The 15,855-nt window shown below is 39.2% G+C and overlaps 1 protein-coding gene across 1 annotated transcript in view; it reads right to left on the bottom strand.

Moving 5' to 3' along the window:
* AK5 (adenylate kinase 5) overlaps positions 1-15,855 on the bottom strand; it is a 223,464-nt gene that overhangs the window by 162,550 nt on the left and 45,059 nt on the right. Inside the window, exon 6 of the mRNA XM_046645725.1 lies at positions 13,696-13,887. Coding sequence (XP_046501681.1) covers positions 13,696-13,887 — 192 coding nt within the window. The remainder of the gene's footprint in view (positions 1-13,695; positions 13,888-15,855) is intronic.

Raw genomic sequence — 15,855 nt, 5'->3', positions numbered from 1 at the left:
ATTAATTCATACTGTTAATATCAAATGTCAGTGTTTTAGGAATTCAGATTGAATTAATGAATGAACAGGCAATCAGAAGCAAGCCACAGTGATCCAGCACTGCCAACAGCCAGGAGGACTCCACCAAGGCTTTCAGATCTGCTGAGACAGACAGAGTTTAGTTCGAAATTACTGCTGAATTCAGTTGTAAGGGGTCATATCATCCTTCTGTCCTTCTGTCAGAACTAATTTTTCATGAACATACGAACTCTAAAGCTTTGGTAGAAAAACTAAAAATAAATATTTTTAAGTATATATCAAGTGATGGTGATGTCTGTAGTCAGATTTTTAAGCAGAAGTTTGAGGATAGAAGAAAAATCATATCTCACACTGCACAACAATCTGGATATTTTCAGATATAAATTTTCAGGTAAGAAACAAGATTCTTTACACACACGAAAAATCCATTGTTTCTCTTTTCTTCCTTGATCCTGAATTTGACAGCAATTGTAGAAATTGTTTGAAGCAACACTCTGAGGTATTTTCTGAGAAATCTCTCACAGTTACTGACACCTTCAAATAACCTGCGAACTGGCAATGGTTAGAGGCCAGGCCATAGGGGAGAGTGTGAAGTTTTGAAAGCCTGAGTTTAAAACACTACCGAAAAGCTGCTTATCCAATCAAAACAAACGAAGTCTAATTATTAGAGCTAATTCATTCAGTGCAACTCATTAATTTACGCATTAATTTGACAAACATTTTTAAGCACTTTCTACGTATCCAGTACCATTCTGGCTGCAGAGTCCCTGATAAATTGGTTACTGGAGAGAACAGAAAGAACAGCCTTGGTCACACTACAACTTACAGACATCCAGGCTTCTTTTCTAGACACCCTTTTAAATTCAGAGTTGTTTTGTTACTTCAAATAGTAGGATCTGAAAGTGAAAAGTCAATGTCTTCATTAATATTTGAGTACTCAGTTTTAACTGGATATGTCAAAACAATTGCTTAAAAGGATATTGATGAATGAGAGTTTTTTTTTTTTTTGGATGAGGAAGATTCACTTTGAGCTAACATCTGTTGCCAATATTCCTCTTTTTTTGCTTGAGGAAGATTGTCCCTGAGCTAACATCTGTGCCGATCTTCCTCTATTTTGTATGTGAGTTGCTGTCCAGCAGGGCTTGACGAATGGTGTAGGTCTGCGCCTGGGATTTGAACCCATGAACCTGGGCCACCGAAGTGGAGTGCCCCAGACTCAACCACTAGGCTACGGGGCCGGCCCCTGATTAATTAGTGTATTTTGAAGCTTATTTTCTCCTTGCTCAATTAAATTCCTAAATTAGGGAGAAGGGAATCAACAAGAAATTAGAATGGTCAAGATGAAATTTCTTTTCTTTTCTGACTCCTTCGCTGGCTGCTCAGCCCTTGAGTCTGTCTTTTTTTCTGTCCACCTATTCCCATTTCCAATCCTGAACTTGGTAATGACTGTGACTCCTCACTCAGTAATGTCAAATGCCTGATTACTTCTTTGAATGCATGGAGTAAGCTCTATAGGTTGTCCCAGAATGTTCTGAGTTCATTCAATCCCACAGGAGTTCCCATGGAGAAGGCAGAGGCAATTTACTGGATCTTGGAGCCCTTTATACACCCTTCTATCACAGTAATGGTCACAATAAATGCTTGAAGCCACTCATTTATTTCCTCTCTTCCCTTCTCTGCGTGGGCTCCTTCAGAGCAGGGGCATGTCTGCAAATCTGTCTGTGTCCCACATGCTGGGTCAGGGTAACTAGGTGGAGGCACCTTCCTCGGGGCTGTGCCTGGGGAAGGGCCTTCCAGAGGATGGCTGGGTGAGAGGCAGAAGGATAGATGAGGGGAGCCACCCACAGAGGAGAAGGAAACAGACATCAGCATGTGCTGAGTCTGAAGGGTGAGGCAGGGCAGATGGAGAAGAAAGAGCAACGCTGGAGTGAGACACGGAGGGGTGAGGCAAGAGCCACGCTGTGCAGTTCAGGACTTATCTGAGAAAGGACAGAAAGCTCTTGTCCTTACCTGAAATGAGAAAATGTAGGTAAACACCTGGCACATATAAGACACTAAATAACTCTACGCCTACCTTACAGGGTTGAGTGACTGAGGAGGTAAATACTTGTAAAGCAACTGGCGCAGCACTTGATACAGACTGTTAGATCTTCTCTGTTTCTCCTAGAGGTACATTTCTCAGTCGACAACATCTGCAGCTCACATTAACACGGTATTATCAATACCTTTCCTGCCTGTTTTGGGGGTAGGTGACTTTGCTTGGATACAAGTCTGGCTCAATTACTCGTTATTAACTGAGTGGACTCGGTGAGACAGAATCTATTTCAAACCTCAGCTCCCTCATTTACCGGCTCTGGCATTACAGTGCGTTCCTCAACCTCTCTGAGCCTGTTTCCTTCATTAAATTTTAAGGACTGTTGTGAGAATTAGATATAAAGTGAATAAAGATCCTGGAATATTGAAAGTACTTACTGAGAGGTAGCTATTCTTATTAAGCACGGACATTTTCTATTTTAACCACTGTGGACAGAATTACTTGCAAATGTATTTTCCCATATGCTTTTAAACAGAGAAAAGTGAATTATTTATTTATTTTTTTTACCTTGTAGTGGTTTTTGCAGGCTGGCTTGCTCAACATTTGTTCTGACTCCTTTTTCCCCTGCTTTCCTCTAAATCAGAGGCTGGGAAGCTAAATAATTCATTTCCCAGCCTCCCTTGAAGGCAGAGGAAAACATGCGACCCAGTTCTGACTTAAGAGCAAGTCAGTGAGGGATGGAGGGGAGGGTTATGGGAAAGCTCTTGCTTTCGGAATGAAGGGTAATAGATGTTGCTGCCAGCCCTTTGCCCTAACCCTTTTGTCCCATTTGGAATGTGGATATGATGACTAGAGCAGAAGCAGCCATTTCATTACAATGAGGAAACACATTAAAGAGGGTGGAACAGAAAGCAAAAGGAAAACGAGTCCTTGATGACACCATTAAGTCACTGTACTAACCCTGGGTCATCCATCTCTGTACTTATTTTCACATGAGTCAAATAAATGGTTCGTTTAGGCCATAGCTATTCACCTGTTCTGCTACTTGTAATCAAACACATGCCTAACAGATACAAACCTTTTATTTTTGAAGATAACTGATTACTATGCAACGCATTAATGGAACCAGGTCCTCATAGCTATAAGATGCGTAGGGCTGTCTGCCATGAAAATATATGGTTCCAGACATATCTATAATTTTTTATTTAACTTATTCACTCTGAATTATTTTGAAACAATTATTTGTAGCAAGAATAATTGGTGATTCACCTGACTCTTCTGTGTCTGTGCTTGGATTTTAATGTCATTTTACAGTGCTTTAGCTAGTCACAGTCCTTGATACATTACTTTTCTTTTCCTCTTCTCTTTCCTTTCAACCCGGCCACGAATGCTATCCAAATGGGAAATCAAAATGGTTAAGTTGGCAAAATTTATGTTACATCCCATATGCAGGTGACGTATGAGTGCTTCTTCCTCAAGCACTTTTTCAGTTACTCCCACGTTTGCAGTCGGTTCCAGATGGTTGTCGATCTGGCCCCATGGAGAAGTAAAACCTTGTGTCACACTCGGTCACCACCCCAGCTTAGGCCTTTATCAAATCCCTTCCAGATGCTGCCTCCATTCAGTGTTTTTACACACAGCTACCAGCTTATATTTCTGGTTATGTCATTCCCCTGCTCACAGCCTGCAAAGCTCACCCCTGCCCTCAGAACTCTTTTCCTCAGCTCAGCACTTCGGTGCCTTCCTCAGTTTGATCCCCGCACATCTGTCCTTCCTCCTTTCCAATTCTCACTACTCCATTACCCACCCTACACGACCTGCGTCTGCTCACGTCTGCTTCTAATGCCCTTCCTTTCCATTTCTGGGGTCCAACTCTGACCCACCCCTTAAGAAATGTTTCTAATCAAGCCTTCCCTACTCTTACCAGGAGGAAGTCATTCCCCTAACCCTGACTCCTCCTGGCCTATGATACCACTGTGTGTGGCACTTACCCTTCCTGTCCTGTATTCCAGCTATCTGTGTTGACATCACTGTCTGCACACAAACTCCACATCCTCTCTATATTGCCCACAGTGCCTGACATGGGCCCTTGCACATGATACTGTCTTCCACACAATAGGCCCTCAATAAAATGGTTTGAAGGGAAGACACTGAAAGGACCACCATCACGGGGAAGATGAACCATAGACTCAGAGTAGAGAAGGCGGGGCTTTGCCTGCAGCAGCACTGCAGCCGTGGTTTTACATCTGATTGTAGAACCGAGCAACGTAAGAAGATGATGGATATTAGAGATGCACGAAAATACAAGGCCCAACGTTTGGCCATTGGTGGTAAAATTTCCTCCTTGTAATGTGTGCTCAGATTAATCAATTTTATGAATTATCTTAACAGCTTTACATCTGTTATCTAGTAAAATTATTTTTTAAAAACCTCTCAATGTATTGCCCAACAGAATTAATTTTCTCATTTATTCTGTCCTGAGAAACAGAAGTGAAGAGATGACAGCTGAATAGACGGGCTTAGCAAACAGTGAAAAGCAGGAATGGGCGTTCTCTTCAAGATCCACAGTGCATAAGTGTTAGGTTTTAATGAAGGGAAAACACGGCTATCACAAGTGCCGCCTCTGGGGTCGACGTCCTGGGTCAGGCAGAGGCTCCACTGCTCTGGTGGGATCCTGGCCTGCTACACTTTCATGTGTTTCAATTTTCTCATTTACAAAATGGAGATGATAGTAATATCTGCCTCGTGGATGTCAGGTGATGATTAACGACCAACCACATGTGAAGCCCTTTGAACAGTACCAAGCACATATTAAGCACCCAGAAATCGTTAGCTATTGTTTTTTAAGATACCATGTAATCATAATATTTTCTTGTATTTTTCTGACTGGAAAGCTTTACATGCCTGTCCTTTTTCTTTTCTTTTGTTTTCTTCTTCTTTTCTTTTTTGTCAATTAATTTAACTATAGTGCCATCTCTCTTTGAAGATATTGATCAATTCCAATTAGTTTAGTCTCAAACATGAAAAAAAATTAGTCCAAGGACTTTACCAAAAATATTATTTTCTTATTAATGTTCCCAGTAAGTCTCAGTATAACATATTAAAGTAAATTAAGACTTAAGTCTGAAAGTGTGGAATGTTCATTGGCACTATTGTCAAAATTATTGTTCTGATCACAGAGCGTCTCCCGGAGAAGTGACCAGCTGAAAAGATACGTGCGTCTATACATTTTCCTGTCAGGAAGTGTAGGGTTGAAACGAGAGTTTATAGGAAGGTGTTAGTATGACATGACCAACAATCTACTAATCTGTTTTATTTTACTTTAAAAAAGTTATAGATAAAGACAAGCGGTTGTGAAAGCCAGTCCCATAGAAAGAGTACAGGCCTCAACTAAAATATTCTTAGACAGACGTGTCAGTACCCTGCTTGGAACTGGGATTTTCTTAATGTGACTCTTCCAAATGGGTTCACTTGAATATGATCTTGATTTTATACACATCATTTATTTCATGGTTATCACAGGAGGACCCTAGTTTATAGTCAACATGATTAAAGAGCCAGGCATGGGGCTTTCTGGATTCTATTTTATGGGTGTCTGTAACAATAAAACCAAAGAAAAATATTTTACATCCTTTTGAGGAAGGAAGCCTGTTCATTCCTTGAGTTCCTCCTCATGTTTCCTCTCAACACCTGTAAGAAACAATGAGAAGAGTGCATTTGCTGGTGTGAGCATTCTCATCATCAGGCGCTGACAATAGGTCTGCCATTTAATGGGCACCGATTTCCCACCTTGAAAGGAGATGCAGCCGCTGAGTCGCTGGGCTGCTCTCTGCCTGCGGAGTGTGAAAAAGTGAGCGAGCTTTGGGTCTGGAAAAGTTGGGAGTCAGGGTGCTTTCTTGTTATGGAGACAGAACACTCGAATGAGCTATAAATACGTTATCTATTTGTTCTCCCTGCTGTTTTGATGCTGTTTAGGAATCCGCATAATTTGCCCGCAGAACTGTGGATGTTACTTTGCTATATGTGGGTGGCCACTTTGTGAGCAAATGGCTTTATCTCTCATTGCTTTTATTTTCCTTTCTATACAAAAGATCAGAAAATGAAACTGGTATCATAGTATTTCAGTTGTTGGAGTCCACAATAAAGACAGTTTATGAAAGTAATCAGATTCATTTTTCAATTTAATTCTGGATATTTTTAAACCAGGATTACAAAGATCTACATTAATAGGTAAATTAAATGGGTACCACTGACTAATCCGCAGAGATGTCACCCTCCTAAAGGCAGCGACTGTACTTTTTCTAGGGCAGCCCCGTCATTCCAGCTCTGCACACAGTAAGATCTGACAAATGATCATCACCCACACAGTGTGATTCCTTATAAGCTGCTCTTTATTCAAGTCAAAAATGCTATTTCTCATGTTTCTTCTGGGCTCATCATGTTGAGATTCTCTCAGTATCAGGTTTCACACCAGAAGGTACTATCTACCTAACTTAAAAATACTTTGAACTTAAAACAATCCAGAGGGCCATATATCCAGGTACACATATACAGCATTGTCACCCAAGTAAATATCTTCCAGAACACCTCCCCAGCCTTTCCTGTTTATTAACTTTTGAAAACCCCTTCTTGACTATTTTCTGTCTTAGTGACCAATCCACCAAATAAGAATCACTGGGGGATTTGGGTTACATGACAACGGATGTTTAAACAGGATATAATAAGTGATGATACTGAATAGAAATACAGCTTCACTATGTCACATATTACAAATTCATCAACCTCAAGTATTGAGAAGCAATAACAGAAATTTCCTCCTAGTAATTTTAGGAGAATGGGTTTGTTTGGGTAAACGGGTTACCATTTATTTTCATTGCCTTTCCTATGTTTGGGTGGGCTGCTGAATCTGCTGAGGATTTGTGCTGTTTGATTTCTTTCCCACCACCCCATGCAGCAATGCTAGTGCAGATGGCGATGATTAACCAATGGCTGTGCACTGGGAATTTAGGGATAAAGGTACTTACACTTTGAACGTCAGTGTTGATTCCTTTGAAACTTGAAGTCAATTAACAAATAATTATTCAGCAGTTCTGTCTAAATTAACTTTTACAATTCCTGTTTATTTTTCCTTTGGCAAAGAGAGTCTGGTGGGATGGGAATTACATGGCTTCAGTGGTAAATTTGAAATACACAATGGAGGTATTCTTAAATTTGAAGGAAGTGATATGTGGGAAATTAAGCAAATGTAGTGCAAATGGGATTGTCTGGGGGCTCAGGACACTGTCTGGTGAAGGAACAAGAGGGTGGGTTTGTTCTCTATGCCAGTGGTTCCCCAGCACCGATGCCAGTTTGTCCTGAAGTGTTCCCGTATCCACAGCAAAATGAGAAAAATAAGGCAAATGTTGGGGGTTTTTCTTAAAGCCAAACAGATTTGTTTAGAGACTTCACTTGTAACTATGTCACTCCCAATTCTTTTGTGCTAAAAATATCCGTTTCAGACAATGGCAATAATAGATGTTTTTTCTAATGCCTTCCTTTAGTAAAATAAAAAAAGCCAACTTGGGAAATACAAATTAAAACAACAATGAGACCACCACACACCTATTAGAATGGCCCAAATCCGGAACACTGACAACACCAAATGCAAATGCCAGCGAGGCTGTGGAACAACAGGAAAGCTCATTGATAGCTGGTGGGAACGCAAAGTGGTACAGCCAGTTTGGAACACAGTCTGGTGGTTCCCTACAAAACTAAGCATACTCCTACCACATGATGCAGCAATCACACTTCTTGGTATGTATCAAAATGAACTGAAAACTTATGTCCACACAAAAACCTGCACATGGATATCTATGGCAGCTTTATTTGGAATTGCCAAAACCTGGATGCAACTGACGTCCTTCAGTAGATGAATGGATAAACAAACTGTGGCACATCCAGACAATGGACTATTAGCGCTAAAAAGAAATGCACTATCAAGACATGAAAAGACACGGAGGAACCCTAAATGCATATTACGAAGTGAAAGAAGTCAGTCTGAAAAGACTACATACTATATGACATTCTGGAAAAGGCAAAACTATGGAGATAGTAAAAAGATCAGTGGTTGCCAGGAGCCAGTGTGGGGGGATGGGGAGAGGGAGGGAGAAAATGAATAGACAGAGCACAGAGGTATTTTAGGGCAGTGAAAGTACTTTGTATGATATTATAATGATGGATACATGTCATTATACATTTGTCCAAACCCATAGAATATACAACACCAAGAGTGAACCCCAAGTAAACTATGTACTCTGGGTGATTATGTTGTGCCCACGTAGGTTAATCAATTCTAACAAATGTATCACTCTGGTGGGGGATGTTTATAATAGGGAAGTCTAGTGAGTATTTGGGAAATCTCTGTATCTTCTTTGCAATTTTGCTGTGAACCTAAAACTGCTCTAAAAAAATAAAGTTAATATGGCCCAGTTATCCCACTACTGAGTATTTATCCAAAGAACTTGAAGTCAACAATTCAAAGAGACTTATGTACCCCTATGTTCATTGCAGCATTATTCACAATAGCCAAGACGTGGCAGCAACACAGGTGCTGACTGATGAATGGATAAAGAAGATGTGGTGTATGTAGACAACGGAATACTACCCAGCCATAAAAAAGTCAAATCATGCCATTTGCAACAACGTGGATGGACCTTGAGGATATTATGCTAAGTGAAATAAGCCAGAGAAAGACAAACACCATATGATTTCATCCATAGGTCGAAGATAAACAAATACATAGATAAGAAGAATAGATTAGTGGTTACCAAAGGGGAAGGCAGTTGGGGGGGTGGGCATAAGGGATTAAGGGGCACATATATATAAAGTGACTGACAAATAATAGGGTACAACTGAAATTTCACAATGTTATAAACTATTATGATCTCAATAAAATATAAAAATAAAGTACGCCTTAAAAAGCCAACTTCATCTTAGCCACATTAAACTTTTTTTTTCCCTTGATCTATTAAGTACCAAAATTAGGGAATCACTGGTCTATGTGGCCTTGTTACACACCAAGCTGATTTATAATTAGTTCTTTGCCCACTTTGCCAGGAAAATTAGTGTTGGCGAAAAAGAAATAATCCTGATTTTAGCATTTTTCAGCTTATGCCTTTCCTGGCTGAAAAGATCTAGCTGGTAAATCTGGGTATTACTTATCAGGCCCCCCTGTTCACACATTCTACGACTACAGCTCACCTCTCCTTGTAAGATATGCTTCTCTTGTTTCCTCCTACAAAAAATCCAGAAGAAAAGTGACCATTCGCTTACTTCACAGTCTAAAGCTAAGTGTGGACCGCCGCTGATTATCACCCATATTAAGAGCATTTGTTCAATGCGCATGGGTGTGCAACCACTTACCTGGCAAGTTGCACTTTTCCGGCTGAATAGAATACCCAACAGCACAATGCATTTTGTAAAACAGTAACATAAACATTACATCTTACTCTATTAATTTTCAAGCATTTTAAAAGATCCCTTTCCTAAAAAAATGAACAAAACTGCAGATATTTTTTAAAGAGTTCATCAAACTTACAGACTTGACCTGTCTTAACTAAAGGTATTTCTTAAAAAAGTTTCATCCAACTTGGTGAAGATGATTAAAACAAAGACTAGTTTTTCTTTAAAGCTCTTACAACAAAGATAATAAATGATCACTAAACATACTATTATTGAGGCTTTTAAAAAATCTATAAAAGGGAAAAAATTGTTTATGAGTTATAGTTTCATCAAGTCCAAGTGCTCCAAAACGTCATGAGACACGGCTCACTCAGACTAAATAAGCAACTTTTCTAGTTCCAGTAATGCTCAGACTTTGGCAACTCACAGTATCCTAATCTTTAATTAGAACTCACAGTATGAATCTTTAAAATGATGAGCAATTACATCCAACCTTACGATAAGTTCAAAAACAACATATAAACTCCCAGAGAGGATTCTGTGAAGACCCTAATATACTAGCCCTGTGATTTCCTATCATTTAATTCATACTTGCACAGATGGCTGTGTACAGATAAGTAAAATAAAACAAAAAAACAGAGAGGTCCATGTAATGGGGCCATGTCAAGAAGACACAGTATTCAGGCAACAGCACGTTTCCCTGGCTATTTTGATTAGGTTTTCTCTTCAGTCACACTGAGTTTGTTCTTTACTCAAATCTGCCAACAGATACAGTCAATGATGAAGGAAAAAAGAAAACAGAACGGGTCAACATCTGTTACAATGCAACTGCACTATTCAGACACAGCTATTATATAGCTTGATTACATGGATGATAGAGAAGTTAAAGAAAACACTGGGACAATTTTATAACTTATTGACAGACACTTCTACTTTTTACTTTTTTGGTGAAGAAGATTGGCCCTGGGCTAACATCTGTGCCAATCTTCCTCTATTTTTTGTATGTGGGTTGCCACCACAGCATGGCTTGGTGAGCGGTGTGTAGGTCCATGCCTGGGATCTAAACCTGCGAACTGTGGGCCACCGAAGTGGACCATGTGAACTTAACCATGCTGGCCCTAACAGGCACTTTTAAAGGAAAAAGAAATGAATTCAGCATGAAGTTTTTAAAACCTAAATTCTTCATTTTGGATTTATTCAATAATCTATCTATGGTAGAAAAGGCAACAGAGTAGCCTCAGAGCCCAGAATAGTTAGTGGTAATTGTAAGTTCCAAAAGATGGGCATTAGAAGGGAAAGAAGAGGGAAGAAGACATACAGAAATTATAAAATACTATCAATCACTTAAATTGCCTTTACAACATTCCAGGCCCCATTCTAAGCTCTTGACATCCATTTACTCCTCACAATTACACTGAGGTAGGATCGAGGGTTATACACTTTACAGGTCAAACATCCAAGACACAGAGAAGATAAGTAACCTGTAGGAGGTCAAGCAGGTGGTAGGTGGTGCAGGTGGAATCTGAGCCAGGCAGAGTGGCTTCATGGCACATCTAAAACACTGCCTCTGCATTGCCATCGTCTGCCACGTTATACACATTCTCTCATTTCACCCGTACAACAACATTATGCAGTAGGTAATATCATCTCCAATTTACACACGGAGACCAAGTCCTAGAGCATCATGAATTTATTAAATTGGAGCTGAGATTTCAGGTGAGAGGTTTTGGACTCCAAAGCCCCCTAGGGAAGAGCAGCACCAAGATGAAGTTTCTCAGCTGGGCTGAAGAGGGATGGGGCCTCTGCGATCTGTAAGAACCTCGCACCAAGATAAATGATTAATCCTACCCTCAGGCGGGGAGATAGTGTTCTATTCAAAATGGGGAGTTCCATCCCCTAACCCAGTGCAGGATCCACTTCCAATCCCTAACCCAGTTCAGGGAACACAATGTACATTCTCCTTTGCAACAGTTATCACACTTAACAACCCATTGTTTAATATCTCTTTCCCCATAGGCTGCAAGCTCTGATTATTTAGCGGGTGCATGGCCCTGTTCTAGGTGCTTGGAATACGTCAGTGAAAAAAACAAAGATCCTTACCTTTGGCTTATTCAGCTTTGTACCCCTAGCACCTAGCAGAGTGTATGGCACCCATTGGTCCTCAATAAATATTCAGTGAATGAATAAACGAATAAATTAGGAGAGACAGGTAGAAGCAGAAGAAATAACTACAGAGAAAAGGAAATATGCGTTTGATCTATTAACCCCCAGATTTCTATTAAAATTTTAATATGCTTATGATTAATAAGGATAACCATTTTTATTATTTAAGTCATCCTTACAAGCAGAAATGCTACCAAATATATTTTAATTACAAACATGAACTGTGATCCAGGTTCTGAAAGAAGGACACATGGTTCAGGACGTGGTACCTGCTCCTTTGTCAAACTAAATTTTCTAATTATATTCCCCAAGCTTAGCCTGTGTTTGTGTTCACCACTTTTCAAAAGGTGATTTTCCAAGGCAAGCCATCTCCCAGTAATTAGAGGCGTTTATCTTAAAGCTCATTTGGTTTTAGCCGTGAGGTTACAGGCTGTCATCCACATTGTTATTGACTCCCTCAATTAGAGGCAAAGGCATTTCACCTCCATGCAAAATATTAGTAAATTAACAATCTCCACTCTGCATTCATCTGGGAAATCAGCCCTGCTTGTGATGACGAACGTGACAAGCAGGGAGTAATCAGAGACACTCCAGGAACACCTTTAAGCCTTGCAAACACCAATTAAAACTCTGGCTCTGCACCTTGCAGTTGGGGGTTGGTCTGTAGGGTAAATTTCTTTTTTCATGACACAACGCAGAAGTCAGCATTGGTAATTTGCAAGAGAAATAAGCAACAACCTTAACAAAAAATAGCCACAGAAACATCTACCCCGATTTTCTTGAATCCTTCTTATTGCTCAATGTCTCTTTTAGACCATAAAATAAACTCTGGAATTGTGAACAATTTTCAGATCAGATTTACAACTCTCTGACAAGACAATTACAATAGCAAATCCTAATAAATATTTCTTTACAGTGCTAAAGAGACTGCAAAGAGATTATTATTCAAATGTCGTGACGGTTTCTTTCAGATCTAAGGGCATCTTAGTCTAATGAAGGGATTTTTAACCCTGGAATTGGTAGGTCACAGGAGCTCTGTAGATGGGCTTCAGTAGATTTACCCAAAATTTGTGAAAAATGTCTTATGTGCATTTTATTGGGATGGGTGTGCATCACTTTTATCAGATTTTCTACGGGGGCCTGTAACCCCACTAGACAAGACTCTCTAGTCTGGTGAGAAGGGCCCAAGGACTGAGAGGAGGGCTCTGCCAAGGTCTGCCACCACCCAGCTGTCACGGAGCTGCTCCGGTTTGAGTGTCTTCTTCCATAAAACGCTTTCTTTAGATGGCCAATGATCCTCTTTGTCTCCTCTATGTCTTAACACTCGAATCTCCGATGTTATGGGGATCATAAATTTAGCTGAATCTTCACCTCTAATGTCTTCTATTCTGACAACTGTATTAACTAATCATTCAGCCTCATCCTTCACTGGTACTTTGAGCATCATTAGCCATAAAGTAAAGCAAACATTTATGAAAGCACTAATATTTGCATTGTACCAATGGAGCAGAAAGATCAACACCTTCCATTTAGAGACACTATCACTTCTTTATGTCACGTCAAACCCTGAGAAAACTTTTTTGTGCTGTCAGAATCTCATTTCTTTACGTGACACGTTATGATAAACAAAGCCTAACTCATAGTTTAAGCCCAACATAACACTATGTCAACTGTGTGTTTTTAACTTATCAATTTTATTACGTTTCCAAAGACAGAAGAGTTGAGAAATTGGGCAAGTGTTGCTTAAAAATATCCAAATAATTATTTCAAAATCCTATTTTTATTTGGGGGCTATGGAATTCTAGGCAAGGTTAAAATGGATCATCTTTTATAAAATCAATTAAACTAAAGTGAAAATATTTTTATCATTACAGCTTAATAAAAGCAAATCAGGTCAAAATTATTGATTTTTTCATTGGATCTGCACCCAAAAAAAGCCACTTTTTCAAAGAAAGAAGATTTCTAAGTGAGAACATGAGCTAATTAGAAATCTGAAAGATCATTCTTGTACTAGACATGGAAAAGTGGAGCTAACTTACTGTCATGATGAGTCCCTTTTCCTGGAAGTATTTAACCAGAGGAGTGGCGTTCTGCTTGAAGTTCATTAATCTCCTTTGGGTAGCTTTCAGATTGTCATCAGGCCGCCCCTGTTGCTCTGCACGCTTCTGTAATCTTTCTCTGAGCCTCTGATTGGCACAAGCCAGGAACACCACCAAGTCAGGAGTACAGATCTGTGGAGAGCATCAAACCAGCAGATAGGCATTCAGCATAGCAACCAATGCAAGTGTGGGCAGTGGCATTCATCTCTTTTGGTTCTGTTGAGATTGCCATAACTTTGGTCCTCATAGTTTTTGCCAGCTTCTTTACAGGGCTATCACTGTGCACAAGGACAGGAGAAGCCACTGCCATGATAGCCCATGTAAATAGCATACCCCAACCCACACAGCCGTATGCAGTGGCGTAAGTGCTTAAAAGCATGGATTTCAGAATCAGACTGTCCTGAGTTTGAATTTAGACTCTGCCACCTATTAATCGCTTGTCCTTGGGCAAACAGTTCAATTTCTCTGATCCTCTGTTTTCTCAGTTGTAAAATAGGGAGAAAACCCTCCCATCTCAGTAGTTTAGTATTTCCCAATTTTTAAAAAACTTCTAAACAGCTTTAGAGAAGCCTTAACAATTTAAAAAATCACTTTGTAATTTTTATGTGGTACATGATAAAGAGGTTATCTGAAGTTAAAATTTTTATTTTATCAAATATTATATTGTAAAATTCATATTTAATAAAATCTTTAGCAATATTCAGTCTGACCCAATATAACAAATGACATTCTTTTAAATTTACTTTAAATAAATTACATAAGGAAGAAGACAATACTTGACAAATAAATTAGAATGACATACTGTGCTTGGGTTGGTCATAATGTATATTAAAATATGGAAAAAATCTCAACTACTAGCTCAGTATCCATTGCAGATAAAAACTTGTTGCATTTTGAAATTTTTGCGTTTTAAACTTAAACAAAATTAAATGCTTTCCTTTGACACATTTTATGTTTTCTTTCAGACTGCAGGTAAGTGCTTCTCTCTATACAACACAGTGAGGTCACGGATAGACTTAAATAGGAAATCACTATATCTTGTCTTTTACTATCGGCTTTTGACATCCTAGAGGCAGCTGGAAATTCATGTAAGATTTTTTTACACTTGATTTATTTATTTAACTTTTAAATTAAAGACTTTTGAAGAGCAGTTTTAGATTTACAGAAACTTGAGTTGAATATCTAAGATTTTTGATCCAGGAATGCAACTTTGTTCATAAAAAGAACTTTGAAGTCAATCTGCAAAGTTATTTAATTTTATAATGAACTTACTGTCTTTCCTTGGTATAAGTTAAATAAAATATAACTGGGAATAAAAAAAATTAAAACGTAGAACAGGTGAGCTGACCACCACGGCAGCTGGGGATAACCAGCTGCTTGCTCCACAGAGCGCCCACAGCCACAGCACGCCTCTCTGATTCCTAGTAACCCCCACGTTACACACGTCCACTCCTTATGGCCTCATGTTCTCCAATAGTGCTCTGTCTTAAAGGAAAAAAACATTTAAATTATTTAATTTTTCCCCCAAATTTTAAAATAGAAGCAGACGCTATTCTGTTTGCTATTCTGTTTCAAAAGATGGGAAGCCCCTAGAAAATTTTCATGAAATTCACTTGTAAAATGTTGAGAAGTATCATCAAACCAAGTGGCTGTCAAAAGACCCTTGGCACATCTTTTCTTAGCCTATGGTCTCAAAATAAATTTTCTGATTGAATTAATCAGTAAATGAAAGAGAACAAAAACTGAGCTATCATTTTGGTCTACATGGAAGTAAACTTCCCAATTGCTGATTTTGTTTCTCCCGTTGAATCAACTAAATCAATCTTTTTCTTTTCCGTCATTATATAAGCAAGTCAATCTTCTTCTATCTATTTCATTAAAGTCCCTCACTGAATGATTGTTCTGCTAAAAAGAACCTGTGACTGTCCTTGATAAGCAAAGATGTGTTCACTATGTCAGACTGCAGAGTGAGCTCATTTTAACACTCCTGTTCTTAACTGCCAGGACTTCTGACTGCCCTATTCTTTATGAAGACATGTTAGAAGGCCTGGACTCCATAATTCAGATCAGCTACACTGTCAGAAACTAGGAAGCAAAACA

Source organism: Equus quagga, chromosome 18 (assembly GCF_021613505.1).
Source record: "Equus quagga isolate Etosha38 chromosome 18, UCLA_HA_Equagga_1.0, whole genome shotgun sequence".
NCBI classification, from domain to species: Eukaryota; Metazoa; Chordata; class Mammalia; order Perissodactyla; family Equidae; genus Equus; species Equus quagga.
This window is presented reverse-complemented; position numbering and strand designations above follow the sequence as displayed.